At 39.5% G+C, this 22,190-nt stretch overlaps 1 protein-coding gene across 1 annotated transcript in view; it reads right to left on the bottom strand.

Annotated features, from left to right (window-relative positions):
- The window catches only part of LOC113884516 (cytochrome P450 2C31-like), a 51,906-nt gene extending 30,931 nt beyond the window's left edge, over positions 1 to 20,975 (bottom strand). Inside the window, exons 1-4 of the mRNA XM_027529141.1 lie at positions 20,780 to 20,975; positions 13,809 to 13,971; positions 11,941 to 12,090; positions 5,290 to 5,450 (exon numbers count right to left, since the gene is read on the bottom strand). Coding sequence (XP_027384942.1) covers positions 5,290 to 5,450; positions 11,941 to 12,090; positions 13,809 to 13,971; positions 20,780 to 20,947 — 642 coding nt within the window. The 5' untranslated portion in view covers positions 20,948 to 20,975. The remainder of the gene's footprint in view (positions 1 to 5,289; positions 5,451 to 11,940; positions 12,091 to 13,808; positions 13,972 to 20,779) is intronic.
- Between the last annotated feature and the right edge of the window lie 1,215 nt (positions 20,976 to 22,190).

The following is a 22,190-nucleotide window of genomic DNA, read 5'->3' as shown; positions in this document are numbered from 1 at the left end:
TATTCATGAAGACAGAGGCCTGGACCTTGTTCATTATATCCCTCCCCAGAAGGGGTGAAGGAAATTCTGGCACAATTAGAAACTCGAGAAAATAGCACAGAGTTCTAGTTGTAGTTTAAAGGACACCTGAGATAATGTTTGGCTTATCCAGATAGTCCCATTACGGTAGTGGATTAGGAGGAAAGAGGACCAGAGGCTTCAGTGAGCACACAGAAAATTGCCCCAGTGTCCAAAAGAAATTGACTGATTGGCCCCCCACAGTTATTAATACCCAGGGTTCCTCAGGTGTAATTAGGATGGGAGCTTGTGTGGGGAACCCTGGGCACCTTCAGTCCCAATTGTCTTGAGAGTCCAACCCATGGGGCCTACACCTCGGAAGGCAGTCTCTTCTCCAGTATGGTCTTTTGCAGACTGGACATGGAGCCGGGGGCAGCTTAGATGCCTCAGGCCAATCCCACTTGAGATGCCCCTCATTTCCACAGTAATGACAAGTCCATCCCTTTTCACCCGGGTCCCTCTGGGCATTTTTCCTCAGGCTGTTTCAGAGTGGATCTAACAGCCATGCTGGGGCTTTAGTCTTTTGCCTGGTTCTTTTTTGTCTCATTTTCCTCCTCATATTCTCCACCATAATATACTGTCTGAGACAGCTGCAACAGTTTTTCTAAAGATTGATTTGGTCCAAACGCCTGTTTTTGTAACTTACAGCAGGTATCTGGAGTCGATTGAGTGAGAAAACTACCTTTTAAGATCATTTTTCCCTCTGTAATTTCAAGATCAACATCAGCAAACTTGCAGAGAGCCCTCTGTAGTCTATCTAGGAATTATCAGGAGTTTTCTTCTCTCCCTGTTCTATGTCAGTCTTAGCATAGTATAAAGTCCTTGTGCTCACTTGAGTCCTTCAAGAATACATCCAGCAATCTGGCTCTGTTATCAGAACTGCTTGGCTCCCAGTAGGAAGGAGGGCTATTTCATGTTCCCTCTTTCCCCTTGCCTTCAAGCCATTCATCTCCAAAAGTAGTGGCTTCCCCCAAAACTCGAGTTTTTGAATTAAGAGTCAGTGTCTGTCCCAAGACATACATTACATCTCTCCAAGTAAGGTCATAAAGTAAAGTTAGTCCCATAAAGCCTTCTATGTACTTTTTGGATCCTCTAAATAGTCTCGACCACAGTTGGGACTGTTTGAATTTCTACTGAGACTAAGGCAACCCCTCCTGGGAGGGCACCCTGATTCTCAGCCTGTTCAGTTGGTAGCCCCAGATACAGAGGCAAAGTAAGCCCCAGATACAGCCCCAGATACAGGAGGCAGCTGAAGGCTTCATACCCAAATCTGCACACTTTGTACATAAGTCTGGCATGTCTTGCAGAGAGATAAAGAGCAACACATCTGCCACTTCTACCCATTTCCTTTGTTTTCTACAGAACTTGTCTAGTTGTAAAATGGTATCATAATTGAGAGACCCTTTAACTGGCCAGTGTTCCCCATTTTCCAAAGGATAATGTGGCCTTTCAGTATCACAAAAGATCAGACGTGTATTTTTTAAACTCTGGAGATCAAACTTGTCCCAAGTTTTTTAACATTGTAAAGGAATGGTTCTGGAACTGTTAATTCCCATCTGTAAGAGAGAAAAAAGCAGCACCCACGGCCGTGGCTTCTTTCCACCAGAGGCGTCCCTCCCTACTCTAAATGAGTGTGCAGACAGACTTGCCAATGAAGCTTTCCTTCCCTGGTCAGAATTAGTCTGTCCCTTACTGACACAGGCATCTTACTCATCCCTCCCGGTTCTACCACCAAGGTGGGGTGGAGATGCACCAGGGGTAGACCTGATGGCTTACCAGATTGATTTCTAGTTTCTTACCACCAAAACCTTTGTTTGATTTCCCAAGTAGTTTCCCAGAATGTTTCCCAAGCTAGGACTACTAGAGGAAGCAGCTATCTTATGTGTGCCATGTACATTTCTAAATACAGTCCTGACTGCAGTAGAAGTGGTGAGTCATAAAGAGACAAGCAACTACCAAGATGTCCCTTCTGAGTGTCACTGTGCCAGTATATGTGATAGCAAAAGAGGTGGTAGAGGGCTGGCCAGGGACGAAAAAGTGATTTTTGTCCTCAAGCTACTAGGTCCAATCATTCCAGTTCCTTTCCACAGATTCCGCAAAAGGAATATCTATGGAATTGAGACAGAAGCCATTGGAGAGCTTTCTCTGGTCTGCTAACAGCTAGCACTACCAAAGAAGAAGCCCATTGCACTTCCAATCGAAACAGATTCTACAATTCTCAACCTATGTCCTCAAAAACCTCATGGTCACCAGCAGTGCTTTTATCCACATAGATAAGAGGCACAGTCATGACAAAAACTCACTTTTAGGACTCTGGGCCCTGAGGCAGGCAGTCAAGAGAATGACCTTTAGCCTGAGAGACTTTCCTGGAGCTAGAGCTCCTGCTCGCTCCCAAACAAGCTCTTGTAACTTTTGCCTTCTAGCAAGGCTAGGCGCTTCCATACTTGGGGTTTAAGTAAAAGTGCATAGTATCAGCATGAATCCCAATTCCCTTGAAAGTCTATGATCCAACAGACTAGGTTCAGTATCAGTTCAGTGGTTCAGTCGTGTCCGAGTCTTTGCAATCCCATGAGCCACAGCATGCCAGGCCTCCCTGTCCATCATCAAATCCCAGAGTTCACCCAAACCCATGTCCATCAAGTCGGTGATGCCATCCAACCATCTCATCCTCTGTCATCCCCTTCTCCTCCTGCCCTCAATCTTTCCCAGCATCAGGGTCTTTTCAAATGAGTCAGCTCTTCACATCTGGTGGTCAAAGTATTGGAGTTTCAGTTTCAGCATCAGTCCTTCCAATGAACACCCAGGACTGATCTCCTTTAGGATGGACTGGTTGGATCTCCTTGCAGTCCAAAGGACTCTCAAGAGTCTTCTCCAACACCACAATTCAAAAGCATTAATTCTTCAGCGCTCAGCTTTCTTAACAGATTAGGTTAGTAGTTCTAATTCCCCAGTTACGGAATGGTCAAAGAGACCAGAAAAAATTGACCGAGAAAGGAAAGTTCACTCCACATGCTTTGCCCACTTATGGCCACTCCCCTCGAAGGAATGTTGAGTGCCTCTTGGCATTGGCAGGTCAGCATAAACCCCTAACAAGGCTCCCTTTTGGGGAGCTGCCTTCAGTCATTATGAGGCACCTCAAAACCACTGAGCAGGGCTCATCACTTCCTTCGTACAGGGTGTGTCATTCATTCACACACGCAAACCATAGCATTAGTAAAGTAAAGCAAAAAATGTGTATACTGAGAAAGCAGAGAGGCTAGAGCTCTTGAGTGTTCTTACCTTGTCCTGAAAATCCCGGATGAGCCCCCAAGATGATAGCTTACAGTGAACTGTGTCGGATTTGTGATCTCAGAAGATTTAGCTTCGGGACCAGAGACCATTCTTGATCACTCAAGAGCTTTTGTGTAGCAGTTTTATTAAAGAAAGAAAAGTAACAGAGAAAGCTTCTGACATAGACATCAGAAGGAGGATGGAGAGTGTCCACTCTTTTTCTAGTTTTATGTGTAATGTTAGATTGCTTACTTGGTATTTTTCTGGTTTCCTAAGGTAGACCTGTTTCACTATAAGCTTCCCTCTTAGAACTGCTTTTGTGAGTCACATAGATTTTGGAATGTTGTGTTTCCATTTTCATTTCTCTCAAGGTATTTCTACTTCCTCTTTGACCCATTATTGTTTAGTTCAGCTAACAACATATTCAACAACATATTCATCTCCTATGTGTTTATGTTTTTCACAGTTTTTTTTTTTTTTCCTTGTAATTGATTTCTAGTTTCATACCACTGTGGTCAAAAAGATGCACAATATAATTTCACCTTCTTGAATTTACTGACACTTGTTTTGTAACATCATATGATCTATCTTGGAAAATGTTTCATGTGTACTTGAAAAGAATGTGTATTCTGCTGCATTTGGACGGAATGTTGTATATAAATCTATCAAGTCCATCATGTCTAATATGTTGATTAAGGCCAATGTTTCCTTACCAATTTAGTTTGGCTGTTCTGTCCATGGGGCTGCAAAGAGTCAGACACAACTAAGTGACTGGACTGAACTGTTCCGTCCATTGATGTAAGTGATGTGTTAATGTCTCCTAGTATTATTGTATTACTGTCAATAACTCCTTTTAAGTCTGTTCACACCATACCATTTTTTAAATGAAGAAACTATACCATAAAGACTAAGGAAATGCCTATATTACCTAACTTACTTTTATTTAGGCATTTTACATCTTCAGAAATGTACACATTGCCCTTATTCATTAGGCCATCACAGTCCTAGAGTTTACAGAATCCTTTTTAAACAGTGTCTTCATGACTTAATACCCTCGGTAGGTACTGAAGAAATTTATTCAGCTGCTATCTTCTCAGTGAACTCCGGGAGTTGGTGATGGACAGGGAGGCCTGGCGTGCTGCGATTCATGGGGTTGCAAAGAGTCAGACACGACTGAGCAACTGATCTGATCTGATCTTGTATCAAACTGGATAGAGAATCAAGAAATCTAGTTTTTATATCTAACTCATTCTTCTTTTGGTTAGGTTACTTTGAAAATAAGCTCAGTATTTCCAGTGAGCTTTCTGTTCCATAGACTACTTGCTCTCTAGAGTCCTTCTCAGGTAGAAAACATCATAACATTATGATCCATGGAATTTTAGTTGTTGGTTATAGTACAGCATAGGTTATTGTTTTTTTTTTCTGACAGTTTACTAACAGTAAAAATACAATGTATATACATCTTATTTAAACACATAAAAATCAGAGGAAAAAAGATTTCTCAAAAAAAACTTGCTATAATTGTTGCACTATTTTTTATTACTATTCTTATATTTTGTTTACAAACTCATTTCAACACATTCAATTGCTTTGATAACTCGATGCTGCTCCTGCTGCTAAGTCACTGCAGTCATGTCCGACTCTGTGCAACCCCATGGATGGCAGCCCACCAGGCTACGCCATCCCTGGGATTCTTCTGGCAAGAACACTGTAGTGGGCTGTCATTTCCTTCTCTAATGCATGCAAAGTCGCTTCAGTCGTGTCGGACTCTGTGCGACCCTATGGACAGCAGCCCACCAGGTTCCTCCAGCCACAGGATTCTCTACGCAAGAATATTGAAGTGGGTTGCCATTTCCTTCTCCATGATAACTCACTAAGTGGTACCAAACAGTAGCACAAAGAAATGTTGTAATCACTTTAGATAGAAAGTTACTTCTTATTTAAAGAGAACCTTGACCTTACCTCAATCCAGGGGGTGCTAAAAATTGTTGCATTTTCATGAATATACTTTGCCAAGGTCAGAAAACTTTCATCACTGTATTCAAAACGATTCCGGAATATAATGGAGCAGATCACATTGCAGGGAGCATAGGTCAGAAGGAAAGTAGGATCACATGGACATCCTAAAAACAATATAAGAAAGTTGGAATATAATTTGCAAATAAATCTTAAGTTTACTGTTTAAAATAATGGAGAAAGGTTGATTTCTAAGATGTTTTTATTATTGGAACAACCTGAACCTGCCATCATCACTATAAATTCAACATGCCTAGAGAGTTGGACAATATAGAAGGCTGAGTGCTAAAGAATTGATGTTTTCGAACTGTGGTGCTGAAGAAGACTCCTGAGAGTCCCTTGGACAGCAAGATTAAGCCAGTCAGTCCTGAAGGAAATCAGCCCTGAATATTCTTTAGTGCTAAAGCTGAAGCTCCAATATTTTGGCCATCTGATCCAAAGAGCTGACTCATTGGAAAAGACTGTGATGCTGGGAAAGACTGAGGGCAAAATGAGAAGGGGCTGACATGAGTTTGAGCAAACTCTGGAAGGTAATGAAGGACAGAAAAGCCTGGCATGCAGTAGTCCATGGAGTTGCGAAGAGTCGGACATTACTTGGCAACTGAACAACAACAACAAAATACAATTGTGTTTCCCTAAGCAAAATTATCTAATCCAGTGTTATTTATTTATTAAATTTCTCCAAATTATTCTATTTATATCATTCTCCAATTAAAGCCACAAGGTAATACACAAGAAGGAGACCATTTTGAAATGTATTTAAAATTATAAAATTTAGCTCTTGGTGTTGATATTCTTCAAAATACCCAGAAGAAACTGACCAATATAATAAGAAGGTAAGGAGACTGAGGAGAATTGCAATCACATTTTACAAAATGCATTGAAAAAGGTTGAGTGTGCTTTTCTCTGAGAAGACAATAATGAGAGGGATTGAAGATTAGAGATCACGTCAAGAAAAGCAGAGATACAAAGGGAACGTTTCATGCAAAGATGGTCACAACAAAGGACAGAAACGGTATGGACCTAACAAAAGAAGACAGTAAGAAGAGGTGGCAAGAATACAAAGAACTACACAAAAAAGATCTTAATGACCCAGATAACCACGATGGTGTGGTCACCCACCTAGAGCCAGACATCCTGGAATGTGAAGTCAAGTGGGCCTTAGGAAACATCACCATAATCAAAGCTAGTGGAAGTGATGGAATTCCAGTTAAGCAATTTCAAATCCTAAAAGATGATGCTGTGAATGTGCTACACTCAATATGCCAGCAAGTTTGGAAACTCAGCAGAGGCCACAGGACTGGAAAAGTTCAATTTTCATTCCGATCCCAAAAAAAGGCAATGCCAAAGAATGTTCAAACTACCATACAGTGGCATTCATCTCATATGCTGCAAAGTGATGCTCAAAATTCTCCAAGCGAGGCTTCAACCGTATGTGAACCATGAACTTCCACATGTTCAGGCTGGATTTAGGAAAGGCAGAGGAACAAGAGATCAAATTGCCAACATCCATTGGATCATAGAAAGAGCAAGAAAGTTCCAGAAAAATATCTACCTCTGCTTTATTGACTAGACCAAAGCCTTTAACTGTGTGGATCATAACAAACTGTGGAAAATTCTTCAAGAGATGGGACTACCAGACCACCTTACCTGCCTCCTGAGAAACCTGTAGGCAGGTCAAAAAGCAACATTTAGAACTGGACATGGAACAACAGACTAGTTCCAAATCGGTAAAGGAGTACATCAAGGCTGTATATAGCCCCCCTGCTTATTTAACTTATATGCATAGTTCAGTTCAGTTCAGTCACTCAGTTGTGTCCGATTCTTTGTGACCCCATGAATTGCAGCATGCCAGGCCTCCCTGTCCATCACCAACTCCCGGAGATCACTCAAATTCATGTCCATCCAGTTGGTGATGCCATCCATCCATGTCACCCTCTGTCGTCCCCTTGTCCTCCTGCCCCCAACCCCTCCCAGCATCAGAGTCTTTTCCAACAAGTCAATTCTTCGCATGAGGTTGCCAAAGTACTGGAATTTCAGCTTCAGCATCATTCCTTCCAAAGAACACCCAGGACTGATCTCCTTTACAGTGGACTGGTTGGATCTCCTTGCAGTCCAAGGGACTCTCAAGAGTCTTCTCCAACATCACAATTCAAAAGCATCAATTCTTCAGCGTTCAGCCTTCTTCACAGTCCAACTCTCACATCCATACATGACCACTGGAAAAACCATAGCCTTGACTAGACGGACCTTTGTTGGCAAAGTAACGTCTCTGCTTTTGAATATGCTATCTAGGTTGGTCATAACTTTCCTTCCAAGGAGCAAGCGTCTTTTAATTTCATGGCTGCAGTCACCATCTGCAGTGACTTTGGAGCCCAGAAAAATAAAGTCTGACACTGTTTCCACTGTTTCCCCATCTATTTCCCATGAAGTGATGGGAGCAGATGCCATGAGCTTAGTTTTCTGAATGTTGAGCTTTAAGCCAACTTTTTCACTCTCCTCTTTCACTTTCATCAAGAGGCTTTTGAGTTCCTCTTCACTTTCTGCCATAAGGGTGGTGTCATCTGCATATCTGAGGTTATTGATATTTCTCCCAGCATCTTGATTCCAGCTTGTGCTTCTTCCAGCCCAGCATTTCTCATGATGTACTCTGCATATTAGTTAAATAAGCAGGGTGACAATATACAGCCTTGACGTACTCCTTTTCCTATTTAGAACAAGTCTGTTGTTCCATGTCTAGTTCTAACTGTTGCTTCCTGACCTGCATACAGGTTTCTCAAGAGGCAGGTCAGGTGGTCTGGTATTCCCATCCCTTTCAGAATTCTCCACAGTTTATTGTGATCCACACAGTCAAAGGCTTTGGCATAGTCAATAAAGCAGAAATAGATGCTTTTCTGGAACTCTTGCTTTTTTGATGATCCGGCAGATGTTTGCAATTTGATCTCTGGCTCGTCTGTCTTTTCTAAAACCAGTTGAACATCTGGAAGTTCACAGTTCACGTATTGCTGAAGCCTGGCTTGGAGAATTTTGAGCATTACTTTACTAGCGTGTGAGATGAGTGCAATTGTGTGGTAGTTTGAGCATTCTTTGGCATTGCCTTTCTTTGGGATTGGAATGAAAACTGACCTTTTCCAGTCCTGTGGCCAGTGCTGAGTTTTCCAAATTTGCTGGCATAGTATATCGTGTGAAATGCTGAGCTGGGTGAAGCTCAAGCTAGAGTCAAGATTGCAGGGAGAAATATCAAATAACCTCAGATATGCAGATGACACCACACTTGTGGCAGAAAGCAAAGAAGAATTAAAGAGCCCCTTGATGAAAGTGAAAGAGGAGAGTGAAAACGCTGGCTTAAACCTCAACATTCAGAAAACTAAGATGATGGCATCTGGTCCAATCACTTCATGACGTATAGATGGGGAAACAATGGAAACAGTGACAGACTTTATTTTGAGGGGCTCCAAAATCAATGCAGATGGTGACTGCAGCCATGAAATTAAAAGACACTTGCTCCTTGGAAGAAAACTTTGACGAACCTCGACAACATATATAAAAAACAGAGACATTACTTTGCCAACAAATGTCCATCTAGTCAAATCTATAGTTCTTCCAGTAGTCATGTATAGATATGAGAGTTGGACTATAAGGAAGCTGAGCACTGAAGAATTGATGCCTTTGACTGTGTTGTAGGAGGAGACTCTTTAGAGTCCCTTGGACTGCAAGGAAATCCAACCAGTACATCCTAAAGGAAATCAGTCCTGAATATTCATTGGAAGGACTGATACTGAAGCTAAAACTCCAATACTTTGGCCACCTGATGAGAAGAATTGACTCATTTGAAAAGACAACTGATGCTGGGAAAGATTGAAGGCAGGAGGAGAAGGGGATCATCGACTCAATGGACGTGAGTTTGAGTGGACTCTGGGAATTGGTGATGGACAGGGGAGCCTGGCATGCTGCAGTCCGTTGTGTTGCAAAGAGTCGGACACGACTGAGCAACTGATCTGAACTGAACTATAAACAGGTTAACAATATAAAATAGAGAATATGACACCATTTTTTGTTTTTGGAGTCCTGGCATCTTTTAAGCCTTAATTTTTCTTCTTCTACTCACACTTGGACTAGCTGATGTGAGTGCTTCTTTGGCACAAGCAGGAAGTTTAAACCACACATACATTGGATCTCCACCCCCCTACTCCACCCCCTAACCACCATAAAAATTCCAAGCTGGTGTCCTTTTCAAGCTTTCTCCAGGCATTTTTTGGTTGGTTTTCTAGCACTGTGCCCTACCCCAAAAGCCTCATTATGTGAGTAACAGAATTTTTCATATCCTATTGAAATGTGTGTATCACTACCAACCTCAACAGTTATACTAAATTTTCAGTGGGAAATCCATCCTGCCTCTGCCTGGTGACTACTACAACAACACTTTACTACAGAATAAAAAAACTTAGTAGGGATCAAAAAGTAGAGATTATGAGAAAAAAGGTTCTGCTCAACATGTGAAATAACAGTTAGTTAACCAGTGACAAACTGGGCTACCCCAAGAGGATGAGGTCTCCATAGTTAGGTGGATTTGAGCAGAGTCTGGGAGGTCATAGGCAAGGAAGCTGAGAGAAGGTCATACTCACTATGGGAAAATTGAATCAGTTAATAATAAACTGTTTAAAAGATACTTGTTCCTTGAAATAAAAGCTATGACAAACCTAGATAACATATTAAAAAGTAGAGACATCAGTTTGCTGACAAAGATCCATCTAGTCAAAGCTATGGTTTTTCCAGTAGTCTTGCGTGGATGTGAGAGTTGGATCATAAAGAAGGCTAAGTGCCAAAGAATTGATGCTTTCCAATTGTGGTCCTGGAAAAGACTCTTGAGAGTCCCTTGGATAGCAAGGAGATCAAACAAGTCAATCATAAAGGAAATCAACCCTGCATATTCATTGGAAAACTGATGCTGAAGCTGAAGCTCCAATTCTTTGGCCACCTGATGGTAAGAGCCAACTCTGATGCTGGGAAAGATTGAGGGCAGGAGGAGAAGGGTGTGACAGAGGATGAGATGGTTAGAGGGCATCACCAAATTAATGTACATGAATTTGAGAAAACACTGGGGGATATTGAAAAACATTGAAGCCTGGTGTGCTGTGGTCCATGGGGTCACAAACAGTCAGGTATCACTTAGTGACTGAACAACAACAACATGCTAAAACCCAATATTTACTGATTTATTAATTGCATTTCCAAAATTTTACTCTAGAAAATAATCAGGGATGTTCAATGATTGATATAGATTGCATTATTTAACATTATTAGCAACAAAATACTGAAAGCGAACTATTTGGCCTAAAATAAATTATGGTACATCCAAAATAATGAACTACTATTCTGTTTTGTTAACAATATTCATGATAAACATTTAAAAATTAATCATGTGAAAATATTTATTTAATATGTTAAATTTGAACAGAAGAATAGAGAACAATCTATGCAGGCTGAGCCTTGTGTTCTTCATCTGCCAGATCTCCCACCCATTCCTAGATAATATGGACCAAGTTCAAATGATGTTCATTGACACTTTATTGCCATCTTGAGAAACTTACTCAAAAGAGGAAACCCAAATCATGCAAATATTTGTAATAATTGCATTATTTATATGAGTAACAACAAAAAATGAGGGGCAAAACCTATCTGGACAATAATGTAACATTGGTAAAAAACCTTGAAGGTTAGCACCTTTTAGAATATAGTGTTATAAGTTCATAATGTTCTTCAAATTTAAATATTGTGGTTTACAAAAGCACAGACTAAGATCCTCATCTTGCTCCTTCCCTGTCAAGTCTCCTACTCACCCCTTTCTCTCCTATCCCTCTTCCTGTCCTGCATGGGCATCCACACACGTGTACACTGAGCAGATGTGTGCTGCTGAAGCTCCCTCCCTTCACACCCACAGAGGAGCTGTAATACAGGCCTACTCAGAGAAGGATTTGGTGCAAAGTCCACACCTGAACCACTAACTTTGTTTCAGTTTTACTAAGATATCACTGATAGACAGGACTGTTCAAGTTTAAGGTGCTATACGGCATAATGACATGACATGTTTATGTTGCAAAATATTTGAAATGCTTCTCAAGAAGTTACCTGAGAACTTAGTCTTTCAAGTTACTTGCAGATTACCCCAATCCATGTTCTCCTCTTCTTCCTGAGCACACAGCTAACCACATTTCCCAGCTCCTTGTACATTTAGGTGTGGCCCTGTGACTGAGTTACAGCCCAGGGAATATGAAAGAACTTTGTGTGCAAGTGCCATATCTTACCTGTTAAAAACATTATTTGTTCTTTTCTTTCTTCTTTACTATCCCCGCTCTACCATTCAAAGAGATGAACTCTGGGAGCCACAGGAAGGCAACCATGTGCTGAAGGCATCAAAGGCCCTGGAAACCAGTTGCTTGAAAAGGCCATTATACCAGCAACTTCCCCTCCTGCCACTGTCATGTGAGCAGGAAGTCAACTTCTGTTGTATTTGAGCCATTATCTCTCTGTAGTCTACTTGTAATAGCATTTGGTCTGCCCAAGCAGTTACTGCTAATTATATAAAGAAATACCCACCATTGGTTTTTTTTAATGCTTCCACCAAATATAAGGCTTCCTCTTGAATTCTGTGTTCAATAGTCCTCTTCCCCATCCCCATATTCCTCAAAACCATGAGGGAGAAACGCCGAGTTTGCTTCCATATTTCTCCATTGCTGAAAATAATTCCTATCAGGGCACAAACCAAAAACAGAGAATAATCCATTGCCACAAATTCTAGCTGAGAGTCTTTAAAGAGGAAATGACAAGGACACCTAAGCAGGGATTAAATATAGGAGTGACAGCCTCAGGAATTCCTATCGGGCCCTTCATCACCTGCCTCCTCCTCTCTTAACCCAGCTTGTATCTTACTTTCAAGACTCTTGGTTTTACACTCTTCCTTACCCATTAGCTCCTGCAAAATTCAGAACAACCCTAAGAACCAAGTGTTTTCTCTCCCGTTTACTTATGAGGATGCTGAAAATCACAGAGGCAAAATGCTTGCTCTTTGATGACTCAGCTAACAATCCATAGAGTCCAAGTTATAGGTTAAGTTTTCAGGATTGATTTGGGCATTGAAAATGAACTGTAGGAGAAACAACAAAAGAGTCAATTCCTTTTTTTTTTTTTTTTTTGATAGTTTATAAACGACAGAAATTTATTTCTCACAGGTCTGAGGGCTGAGATCAGGTATCAGCATGGTCAGGAAGGATCCTTTTCTGGGATGTAACTTCTTTTATGTTCACATGGTGAAAGTGAGTGATGACGCTTAATTCTTAAGACAGGGATAAATAGTACTTGTGTATTGAAAGGAAGCTCATGAAAGTCTATTCCTCAAGTAAGGAACATGGCCATAGCTCTTCCCATTTTGACATTTTCCCTCTATATGCTAATCTCTTCCACAAAATATGGATGTCTTCCCGTGTTCTACCCTGTGGGTCCCTGCCACCCCCTTCTGACAACCCCACAGCTAGGCTAGGTCTATAATACAAAGCATAAAGCACAAAAATGCTCTAAAAAGAGGGTCACGTGGAAACACAATAAATGTAAATTAGAATATTAAAGAAAATCTTTTGAAATCGAATACTTGCACGGTCTGTCGTCTGTTTTTCACATTGTACCAAGAAAGTTCAATGTCAGACTTCCAGAGCCAAGGACAAGTCAGAGGAAAAGACAATGCTCTTAGGGACCTTGTCAAATAAGACCTTAAAGAACAATGTAAAGGATGAACTGACCCTATTCGGCATTATTTTTGTAAGAAACCAGTGACCCACAGAGGATGGGACAGTTTAAGGTCTAGCTATTAAAACACAGATGACAGACAGAGCAAGTATTTGATTTCAAAAGATTTTCTTTAATATTCTAATTTATATTTATTGTCTTTCCCCATGACCCTCTTTTCAGAGCGTATTTGTGCTTTATGCTTTGTATTACATTCTATTGGATTAAAAAAAATTGTTGTGCTTTTTTTATTCTAACAAGAATAGAAAATTGAATGCAATGTACATACTTCAAACCTTTGTTGGTTCCATGTATATATCATGCAGCTTCCAAAACTAGTCTCTTAGCAACCATGACTCAGGCCAGAAAGCAAAATATTCAATAAATAGGATAATTCATTGTCATTTTCCTTCCTTCTTTTTCTCTCTGTCTCTTTCTCATTTTCTTACCTTGCCGTAATTTATTAATAGAACATTAGTGGTTAGAAGATTTGCTTTCACTGCACTTAATGTTTCATTCAGACTGTGTCATCTTCATAATTTTAAATAGGGATTAATGATCCATAGAAAACTGTTTAATGATGATGCTTTCATAAACTTCTCTATTATCTATAATTTCTCAATTCCTTAGCCTATTTGAATCTTTCCAACTTACAATTCCCACACACTTCTCAAGTAGAAGCATACCTAATCCCTGGTTGATGTTGTCTGCCACTGGTAAACTACCTCTGCCAGAAAATTCCTCACTCTGATCAATCAGGACTTGCTTCACTGCTTCATATCCATGCAACACCACAGTGGGCTTCATGCCAAAATACAGAGTGAACACAGGACCATAATCTTCTGCTAGCTGGAAAAGGAACAGGAGATGTAAGAACAGTGAGCACTTCAAAACTGAAAATGTAGATAATATAGGAAAATGTAGATAATGTGGGAAATATTTTTAATCTTCTTAAGATTTATCCATTATAAAAGATTTCAATTTCTAGAACTAGTAATTTCATATGACATCACTTTACTACCATGGTAATTATCATTATATTATTAGGAATGCTGTTATTATTATCATCACCATCAATAGTTATTCTTTATTCAGCTCCTACTATGTGACAAAGGCCATAGTATGAATTTTATTAGTATTATTCTATTAAACTTTTTTCTGCTAAACCTATAATTGCTCCTCCCTTCTTATAGTGGCAATAAATGACGTTTCCTCTGTTTAAAGGAAGGTGCTCCATCTCTCACACATGCAGACTAATAATCATCCCCTCATCATCCATTCTTCACATCTTTAGCACCAGAGACCTCTAAGCTTTCAAAATACACAAGGACGTAGCCACAGACATTTTCTGTCTTCCCAGTGTGATGATGTAAGTAAGTTTTCATGAAATGAGATAAGCAGAAGGGACGTGCACAAATTTTGCACTGGCATAAATGGGTGACATCTTTCATTTCTCCTCCTATCCATAGGTTGAAATGACAGCGTGCAGATGACCCCTCTGTGGCTGCAAATAAGAACAACAGCCTTAGAGCACAGGATGGTAAACTACAAGACTGAGAAGATCTGGTTCTCTGAAAGACCTGGTGGAGGAGAGGCAGGCCAGCAGCACTTAACTCTACGCCTTCTATGTGGAAGGCAGAAATAAACTGTCTTCCTTAAGTCACTGCATTATTGTGTCTTTCTGTCATAGCAGCTTATTTAGTGTAGTACATGATATAGACTTTTACTCTTTCAACTTGTCCAATATTTGAGTTCTTTTGCTACCTTATAATCCATTCTCCATACAGGACCCCTTTTCACAAAGCATATGTTAAAGAAAATCATATTGCTCTTATGCTAAAGACCTATATTCTTAAAATCCCTGTAAGATCTACGTACTCTGGTTCCTGCTTACCTGCTTAATCTCATCTCACACCAAGCTTTTACCTACTCTCTGGGCGACAAAAAAAATTGGTCCTCTTTCAGACATTCCAATAACTAAGTCTGCTCCAGACTGAAAAAAAAAAAAAAATGGAACATTCACCTGTATTTTATCCAGTTAATGTCTAATTATTTTTCAGATCTCAGCTCCAATTTCACTTCCACAGAGAACCCTTACTGACTGTGCCTCCGACCTGTAATCCTTTAAACTACATCACCTTTTTCTACTGTGCTCCTGTTACATGGTTTGTAATCATCCACTTATTTGCATGAGTGTTTCATAAATACATGCCTACCATCTAGACTGTAAATTCCGTACTGCTGACCTTTTTTTGTTTGTTTTAATTCACTGCTTGAATAGTTAAAGAACCTGCCTGCAGTGTAGGAGACCTGGGTTCAACCCTACCCACTCCAGTATTCTTCCTTGGAGAATTCCATAGCCAGAGGAGCCTGGCTGGTGGGCTACAGTCCATGGGGTTGCAAAGAGTCGGACATGACTGAGTGACTAAAATTTTCACTTTCTTTCACTTTGAAAATTCCCAGCATCTGACACACCTGGGACTGAAAGTAGGCATTCAACAACTTGTTAAGCTCAGGTATTAATATTTGTGCATAATAATTATTATTCACCTTTTAAAAAAATATAAATTAAAGCTCAGGGAGATTTTTAAAATTTGACCAAGGCTGTGAGTTAAGAACTGTATGAGCTGGGGTGCTGACACAATCTCTTCAAAACCAGAATCTGATACACAGAAGGAGGAGCTTCCAGGGGTAGTGCTTTCATGACTACCTTTCCCAGAGAAGTCAGATTTCAGATAATTCCTTCAAGATTTAAAGAGCTATTGAACAGTTATTCATTCATTGAGCAAATACAACAGAAACTGTGAAATCTCTTGAAACTTGGTTATTTCCTTGATTTCAAATCAATGTATTCTTTTGGGAAATTTTGGGGTTGTCACTCTATATGCAGTTTTTAAAAATTAAAGCAATTTCATTGCCACTAGAATTCACCAAAAATAAATGCTATAAAGGACACATAGGTCACAACATGGACAGAGAATTCCTACTTTTGACAGTTTCAACAATGATCTCATTGATCTCACTCCCTTCTGGCAACCTTTAGCTGTATACCATCTAAAATCATGTCTGGGTGTCATACATCATGGACAAGTGAGATTAATCCCAGGGATGCAAGTATGGTTCAATATTCTCAAATTAATCAATGCTATACCCCACATTAACAAATGGAAAAATAAAATCATATGATTGTTCAATAGATGTAGAAAAGTTTTTTTTACAAAATCCAATATCCATTTAAGATTAAAAATTCTCCACAAGGTAGGTATAGAGGCAACATACTTCAACATAATTTAAAAATCACATATATGATAAGTCCACAGCTATCATCATCATACTTGATAGTGAAAAGCTGAAAGCATTTTCTCTAAAATCAAGAACAAGACAAGGATGCCCACTCTTGCCAATTTTACTTAAAATATTGTATTAGAAATCAAAGCCATAGCAGTCAAAGAAAGAGAAATAAAAGGAATTGAAATTGAAAAGAATGAAGTCAAACTGTTCTTATTTGTAGATGACACAATACTATCTATACAAAATTCAAAGTTCAGTTCAGTTGCTCATTCATGTCCGACTGTTTGCAACCCAATGGACTGCAGCACGCCAGGTCTCCCTGTCCATCACCAACTCCCGGGGTTTACTCAAACTCATGTCCATTGAGTTGGTGATGTCATCCAACCATCTCATCCTCTGTCATCCCCTTCTCCTCCTGCCCTCAATCTTTCCTAGCATCAGGGTCTTTTCCAATGAGTCAGTTCTTAGCATCAGATGGCCAAAGTATAGGAGTTGCAGCTTCAGCATCAGTCCTTCCAATGAATCCGGGACTGATTTCCTTTAGGATGAACTGGTTGGACTCCTTGCTGTCCAAAATTCTAAAAATCCCAACAAAAGTCTTCTAGAGCTCATGAATGAATTTGGAACAATTGTAGGATAAAAAATTAATGTACAGAAATCTGTACCATTTCTAAACAATAAGAACAAACTATCGGAAAGAGAAATTAATAAACCAATCCCATTTATCATCACATAGAAGAGAATAAAATTCCAAGCAATAAATCTAATTAACCAAGGAAGTAAAAGACATGTACTCAGAAAAGTATGAGATGCTGATTAAAAAAAAAAAAAAAGACAATACAAATAGAGGGAAAGACATAACATGCTCATGGACAAGGAAAGTTAATATTATTATAATGAACATATTACATATTACCCAAGGAAATCAACAGATTCAAAGACAATCTTGTCAAAATACCAGTGTAATATTCAAAGTACTACAACAAGTAATTCTAAAATTTGTATGGAAACACAAAATAACTCAAGTAGACAAAGATATCCAAAGAAAGAACAGAACTGAAAGTGTCATACTCCCTGATGTCAGACTACAGTACAAAGTTACAGTAACCAAAACAAAATTGTACTGGCACAAAAATGGACACAGGTCTATGGAGCAGAGCATTAGCCCAGAAAATAATCCACACTTACATGAACAACGAATCCGTGAAAAAGGACACAAAAATATACAGTGGGGAAAAGGCAATTTCTTCAATAAGTGGTGTGAGGAAAACTAAACAGCTACACGTAAAAGAATTAAATTAAAATATTTCACATGCTAGTAAGGTTAGGCTCAAAATCTTTTAAGATAGGGTTCAGCAGTACATGAATCGACACTTTCCAGATGCAAAAGCTGGGTTTAGAAAAGGCAGAGGAACCAGAGATCAAACTGCCAACATTCATTGGATCATAAAGAAAGCAGGTTCAGTTCAGTTCAGTCACTCAGTTATGTCCAACTCTTTGTGACCCCATGGACTGCAGCACGCCACACCTCCCTGTCCATCACCAACTCCAAGAGTTTACTCAAGCTCATGTTCACTGAGTCAGTGAAGCCAACCAACTGTCTCATCCTCTTCTAGGAGAAAACAAGCGAATTCCAGAAAAATATCTACTTCTGCTTCATTGACTACATTAAATCTTTCTACTGTGTGGATCACAACAAACTGTGAAAAATTCTTAAAGAGATGGGAGTACCAGACCACCTTACCTATCTCCTGTGAAACCTGAATGTGGGTAAAGAAGCAGCAGTTAAAACTGGGAATGGAACAATTGACTGGTTCAAAATTGGGAAAGGAGTAAAACAAGGCTGTATATTGTCACCCTGCTTATATGAAGAGTATATCTTAACTTATATGCAGAGTACATCATATGAAATGCTGGGCTGGGTGAATCATAAGCTGTCATCAAGATTACCAGCAGAAATATCAGTAACCTCAGATATGCAGATGATACCAATCTAATGGCAGAAGGGAAGAGGAACTACAGGAAGGTGAAAGAGAAAAGTGAAAAAGCTGACTTAAAACTCAGCATTCAAAAAACGAAGATCATGGCATCTGGTCCCATTTTTTTCATGGCAAACAGAAAGGGAAAAGTAGAAGCAGTGAAAGATTTTATTTTCTTGGGTTCCAAAATCACTGTGGACAGTGACTGCAGCCATGAAATAAAAAGATGTTTCCTCCTTGGAAGAAAAGCTATGACACATCTAGACAGCATATCAAAAAGCAGAGACATCACTTTGCTGACAAAGGTCCATATAATCAAAACTATAGTTTTTCTAGTAGTCATTTATGGATGTGAGAGGTGAACCATAAAGAAGGCTGAGCACTGAAGAACTGATGCTTTTGAATTGTGGTATGGGAGAAGACTCTTGAGTCCCTTGGACTGCAAGGAGATCCAACCAATCCATCCTAAAGGAAATCAGTCCTGAATATTCATTGGAAGGACTGTTAATCAAGCTGAAGCTCCAATACTTTGGCAACCTAATGGGAAGAGCCAAGTCATTGGAAAAGACCCTCATGCTTGGAAAGACTGAAGACAAAGGAGAAGAGGATGGCAGAGGGTGAGATGGTTAGATAGCACCACTGACTCAATGGACATGAGTTTGAGCAAACTCCAGGAGATAGTGGAGGACAGAGTATCCTGGCATGCTGTAGTCCATGGGTCGCAAAGAGTCAGACAAGACTCAGTGACTGAACAACACAGAAACAAGTATTTTCTCATACTATATATAAATCTTAACTCAAAAAGGGTTGAGGACTTAAATGTAAGACCAGAAACCGTAAAACACCTGGAAGGAAACATAGGCTGTATACTCCTTGACATGATTCATAGCATATGTTTTTGGATCTGCCTCCTAGTGAAGTGAAAGTGTTAGTCACTAAGCTGTGTCCAACTCTGCGACCCTCTAGACTGGACTGCAAGGAGATCCAACCAGTCCATTCTAAAGGAGATCGGTCCTGGGTGTTCTTTGGAAGGAATGATGCTAAAGCTGAAATTCCAGTACTTTGGCCACCTCATGTAAAGAGTTGACTCATTGGAAAAGACTCTGGTGCTGGGAGGGATTGGGGGCAGGAGGACAAGGGGAGGACAGAGGGTGAGATGGCTGGATGGCATCACTGACTTGATGCAGGTGAGTTTGAGTGAACTCCGGGAGCTGGTGATGGACAAGGAGGCCTGGCGTGCTGCAATTCATGGCGTCGCAAAGAGTCAGACATGACTGAGCGACTGAACTGAACTGAGACTGTAGCCTACCAGGCTCCTCTGTCCATGGAATTCTCCAGGCAAGAATTCTGAAGTGGGTAGCATTCCCTTCTCCAGGGGATCTTTCTCAACCCAGGTATCGAACCCAGGTCTCCAACATTGTAGGCAGATTCTTTACCATCTTTACCACAAAAAAGAATGAAATTTTGCCATTTGCAATAATATAAACGAATCTGGAGGGCATTACACTTAGAGAAGTAAGTCAGACAGAGAAGGAAAAATACTCTGTTATCATTTATATGTGGAATATTTTTTTAAATAAAATGAATAAATTGAACAGAATATAAACAGTTTCACATACATAGAGAACAAACTAGTGGTTACCAGTGGGAAACAAGAAGAATGGAAGGGGAAATGAGCAGTAGGGGATTAAAAACTATAGACTACTATGTATAAAACAAATAAACTACAAGGATAAATTGTTCAGCGCAGGGAATACAGCCTATAATTTATAATAAATTTCAAAGGAGCATAATCTATAAAACTTTCTATATTCTCACTTGAAACTAACATAATATTGTAAATCAACTTTAGCTCAATTGAAAATAAATTAACAGGGTTCCCCTGGTAATCCAGCGGTTAAGAATCTGCCTCGCAATGCAAGGGAATCTGGTTTGATCCCTAGTCTGGGAAAACCCCACATGCTGCAGACAACAAGCCTGAGTGCCACAGCAACTGAGCCTATGCTCTGGAGACTGTGAGGAGCAACTACTGAAGCCCATGAGCCACAGAGTCTGTCTATTGCAACAAGAGAAGTCATGGCAAGGAGGAGCCCACACACTGCAACTAGAGTGTAGTTTCTGTTTGCCACAACTAGAGAAAGCCTGTGCACAGTAATGAAGACCCAGCACAGCCCAAAATAAATATTTTTAAATAAATGAATAAAAATAAATAACAATGAATAAATAAATAAATAAATAAAACCATGTCCAGGTGTCCAATGGGAACTCCCCTTTAAAACCACTTCTTTTAACAAACATGGTGTCTGGGACTAAGGAGTCTGGGACAAGACATAGGGCAGTCTTATTTATTCATTACCAACAACTGGAAGAAAAGTAATCATACTTGCCTTGCTTATGGATTTGCTGACATTCTTAATATTTATCTGCAGAATATTTCCAACAATTGGGAGAGGAGTGGGCCCAGGTGGAAGCTTCCCTTTGGCATGCCTCTGATTCCATAGAAAAAGGAAAATCAAAATAGAAAGACAGATCACTAGAACTACAGAGAGATCCATTGGTGTGCTTTGCGTGAGGGCAACTGAAAGCTTAGAATCCAAACACTTTATAAAAACTAAGTGCAAAGAAAAAAACAAACAAAGAAAGTGCAAGCTTATCACCAAACATGCAATAAGTCTTGAACTTTTAAATAAATAAGACTTTATCATCAGTACACTTTGTCTTGTCAATAGATATTTAAACAAAATGTTACATTAGTATTGATAAACATGTAAGTTTCAATGGAAATCTCAACTAAACAAAATTCACTTTCTCAGAGTTGGCCATATTTTAGTAGTAAAATTGAAGCTATCAAAGTTTCAAAGGACTGGAATTCACAATCACAACAAATGATGAGAACATCTCTGCTCATCATATAAGCAGAAAAAGAAGCACTGTCAGAGCTTTTTCTCATAAAATCCATGGTAACGCCAGGTGAAGACAGAAGGAAGCAGGACAAATAAAGAAAGGAATATGGAGCTAGTCTTACCTTAAAAAGAGTAGAGCTATCCCACTAGTCCTCACAGAGCCCTGTTTTTGTGCCAGGAGTTCTGACACCACTAACTTCCAGAGGAGATGCTGGTCAGCAGACAGTAGACAGAAAACAGGAATAACAAGTCAAGGAAAGAAATCACTCAAAGATATCAGTGGAGGATCCCTTGGCTGCATATCACCCACCCCGCTTCTTTGCATACCCATTTCCAATAAGGATCACATAGCCAGAGCAAACCTTGTATGTTCACACCTAGGTGAAAAAATACACTCCAGCATTCAATACTATAAATATTTGAAAGTGTCTAGAAACTCATAGATATGAATGAAATTTCAAGACTCAAAAGATATTTGAGGACCTCCAATTGCATAATAAGCATCATACTTAAAATTCAGAAAACTATTCCTTGAAGTATTTAACTTAGTGAAAACAGAAAAGTTAAAATAAGTGTATCATCAGATAAATTTAGCCATGGAAAAGAAAAAGTTATTAGAAAACTGAGAAGTTCTTGGTAATTAAGTATGTGGTGGCAAAAAATATTTTTCAATAAATGAATATGCTGAGTAATAAAATAGATTTAGTTCCATTTACACTTATTTTAAACAGCAGTAAGATTTAGCAGTAACATGGGTTTCCACAAGGATAGAGTACAAAATAGTAATGATGAAAACATTAAACAAATTAAGTAGTATGGGAAATAGTTCTATTAATAGAAATCCTAGTGACTTTATCACAGGAGTTTTAAGGAGAGAGAAAAATAAGCAAATAAT

This window comes from Bos indicus x Bos taurus, chromosome 26 (genome assembly GCF_003369695.1).
Source record: "Bos indicus x Bos taurus breed Angus x Brahman F1 hybrid chromosome 26, Bos_hybrid_MaternalHap_v2.0, whole genome shotgun sequence".
NCBI classification, from domain to species: domain Eukaryota; kingdom Metazoa; phylum Chordata; class Mammalia; order Artiodactyla; family Bovidae; genus Bos; species Bos indicus x Bos taurus.
This window is presented reverse-complemented; position numbering and strand designations above follow the sequence as displayed.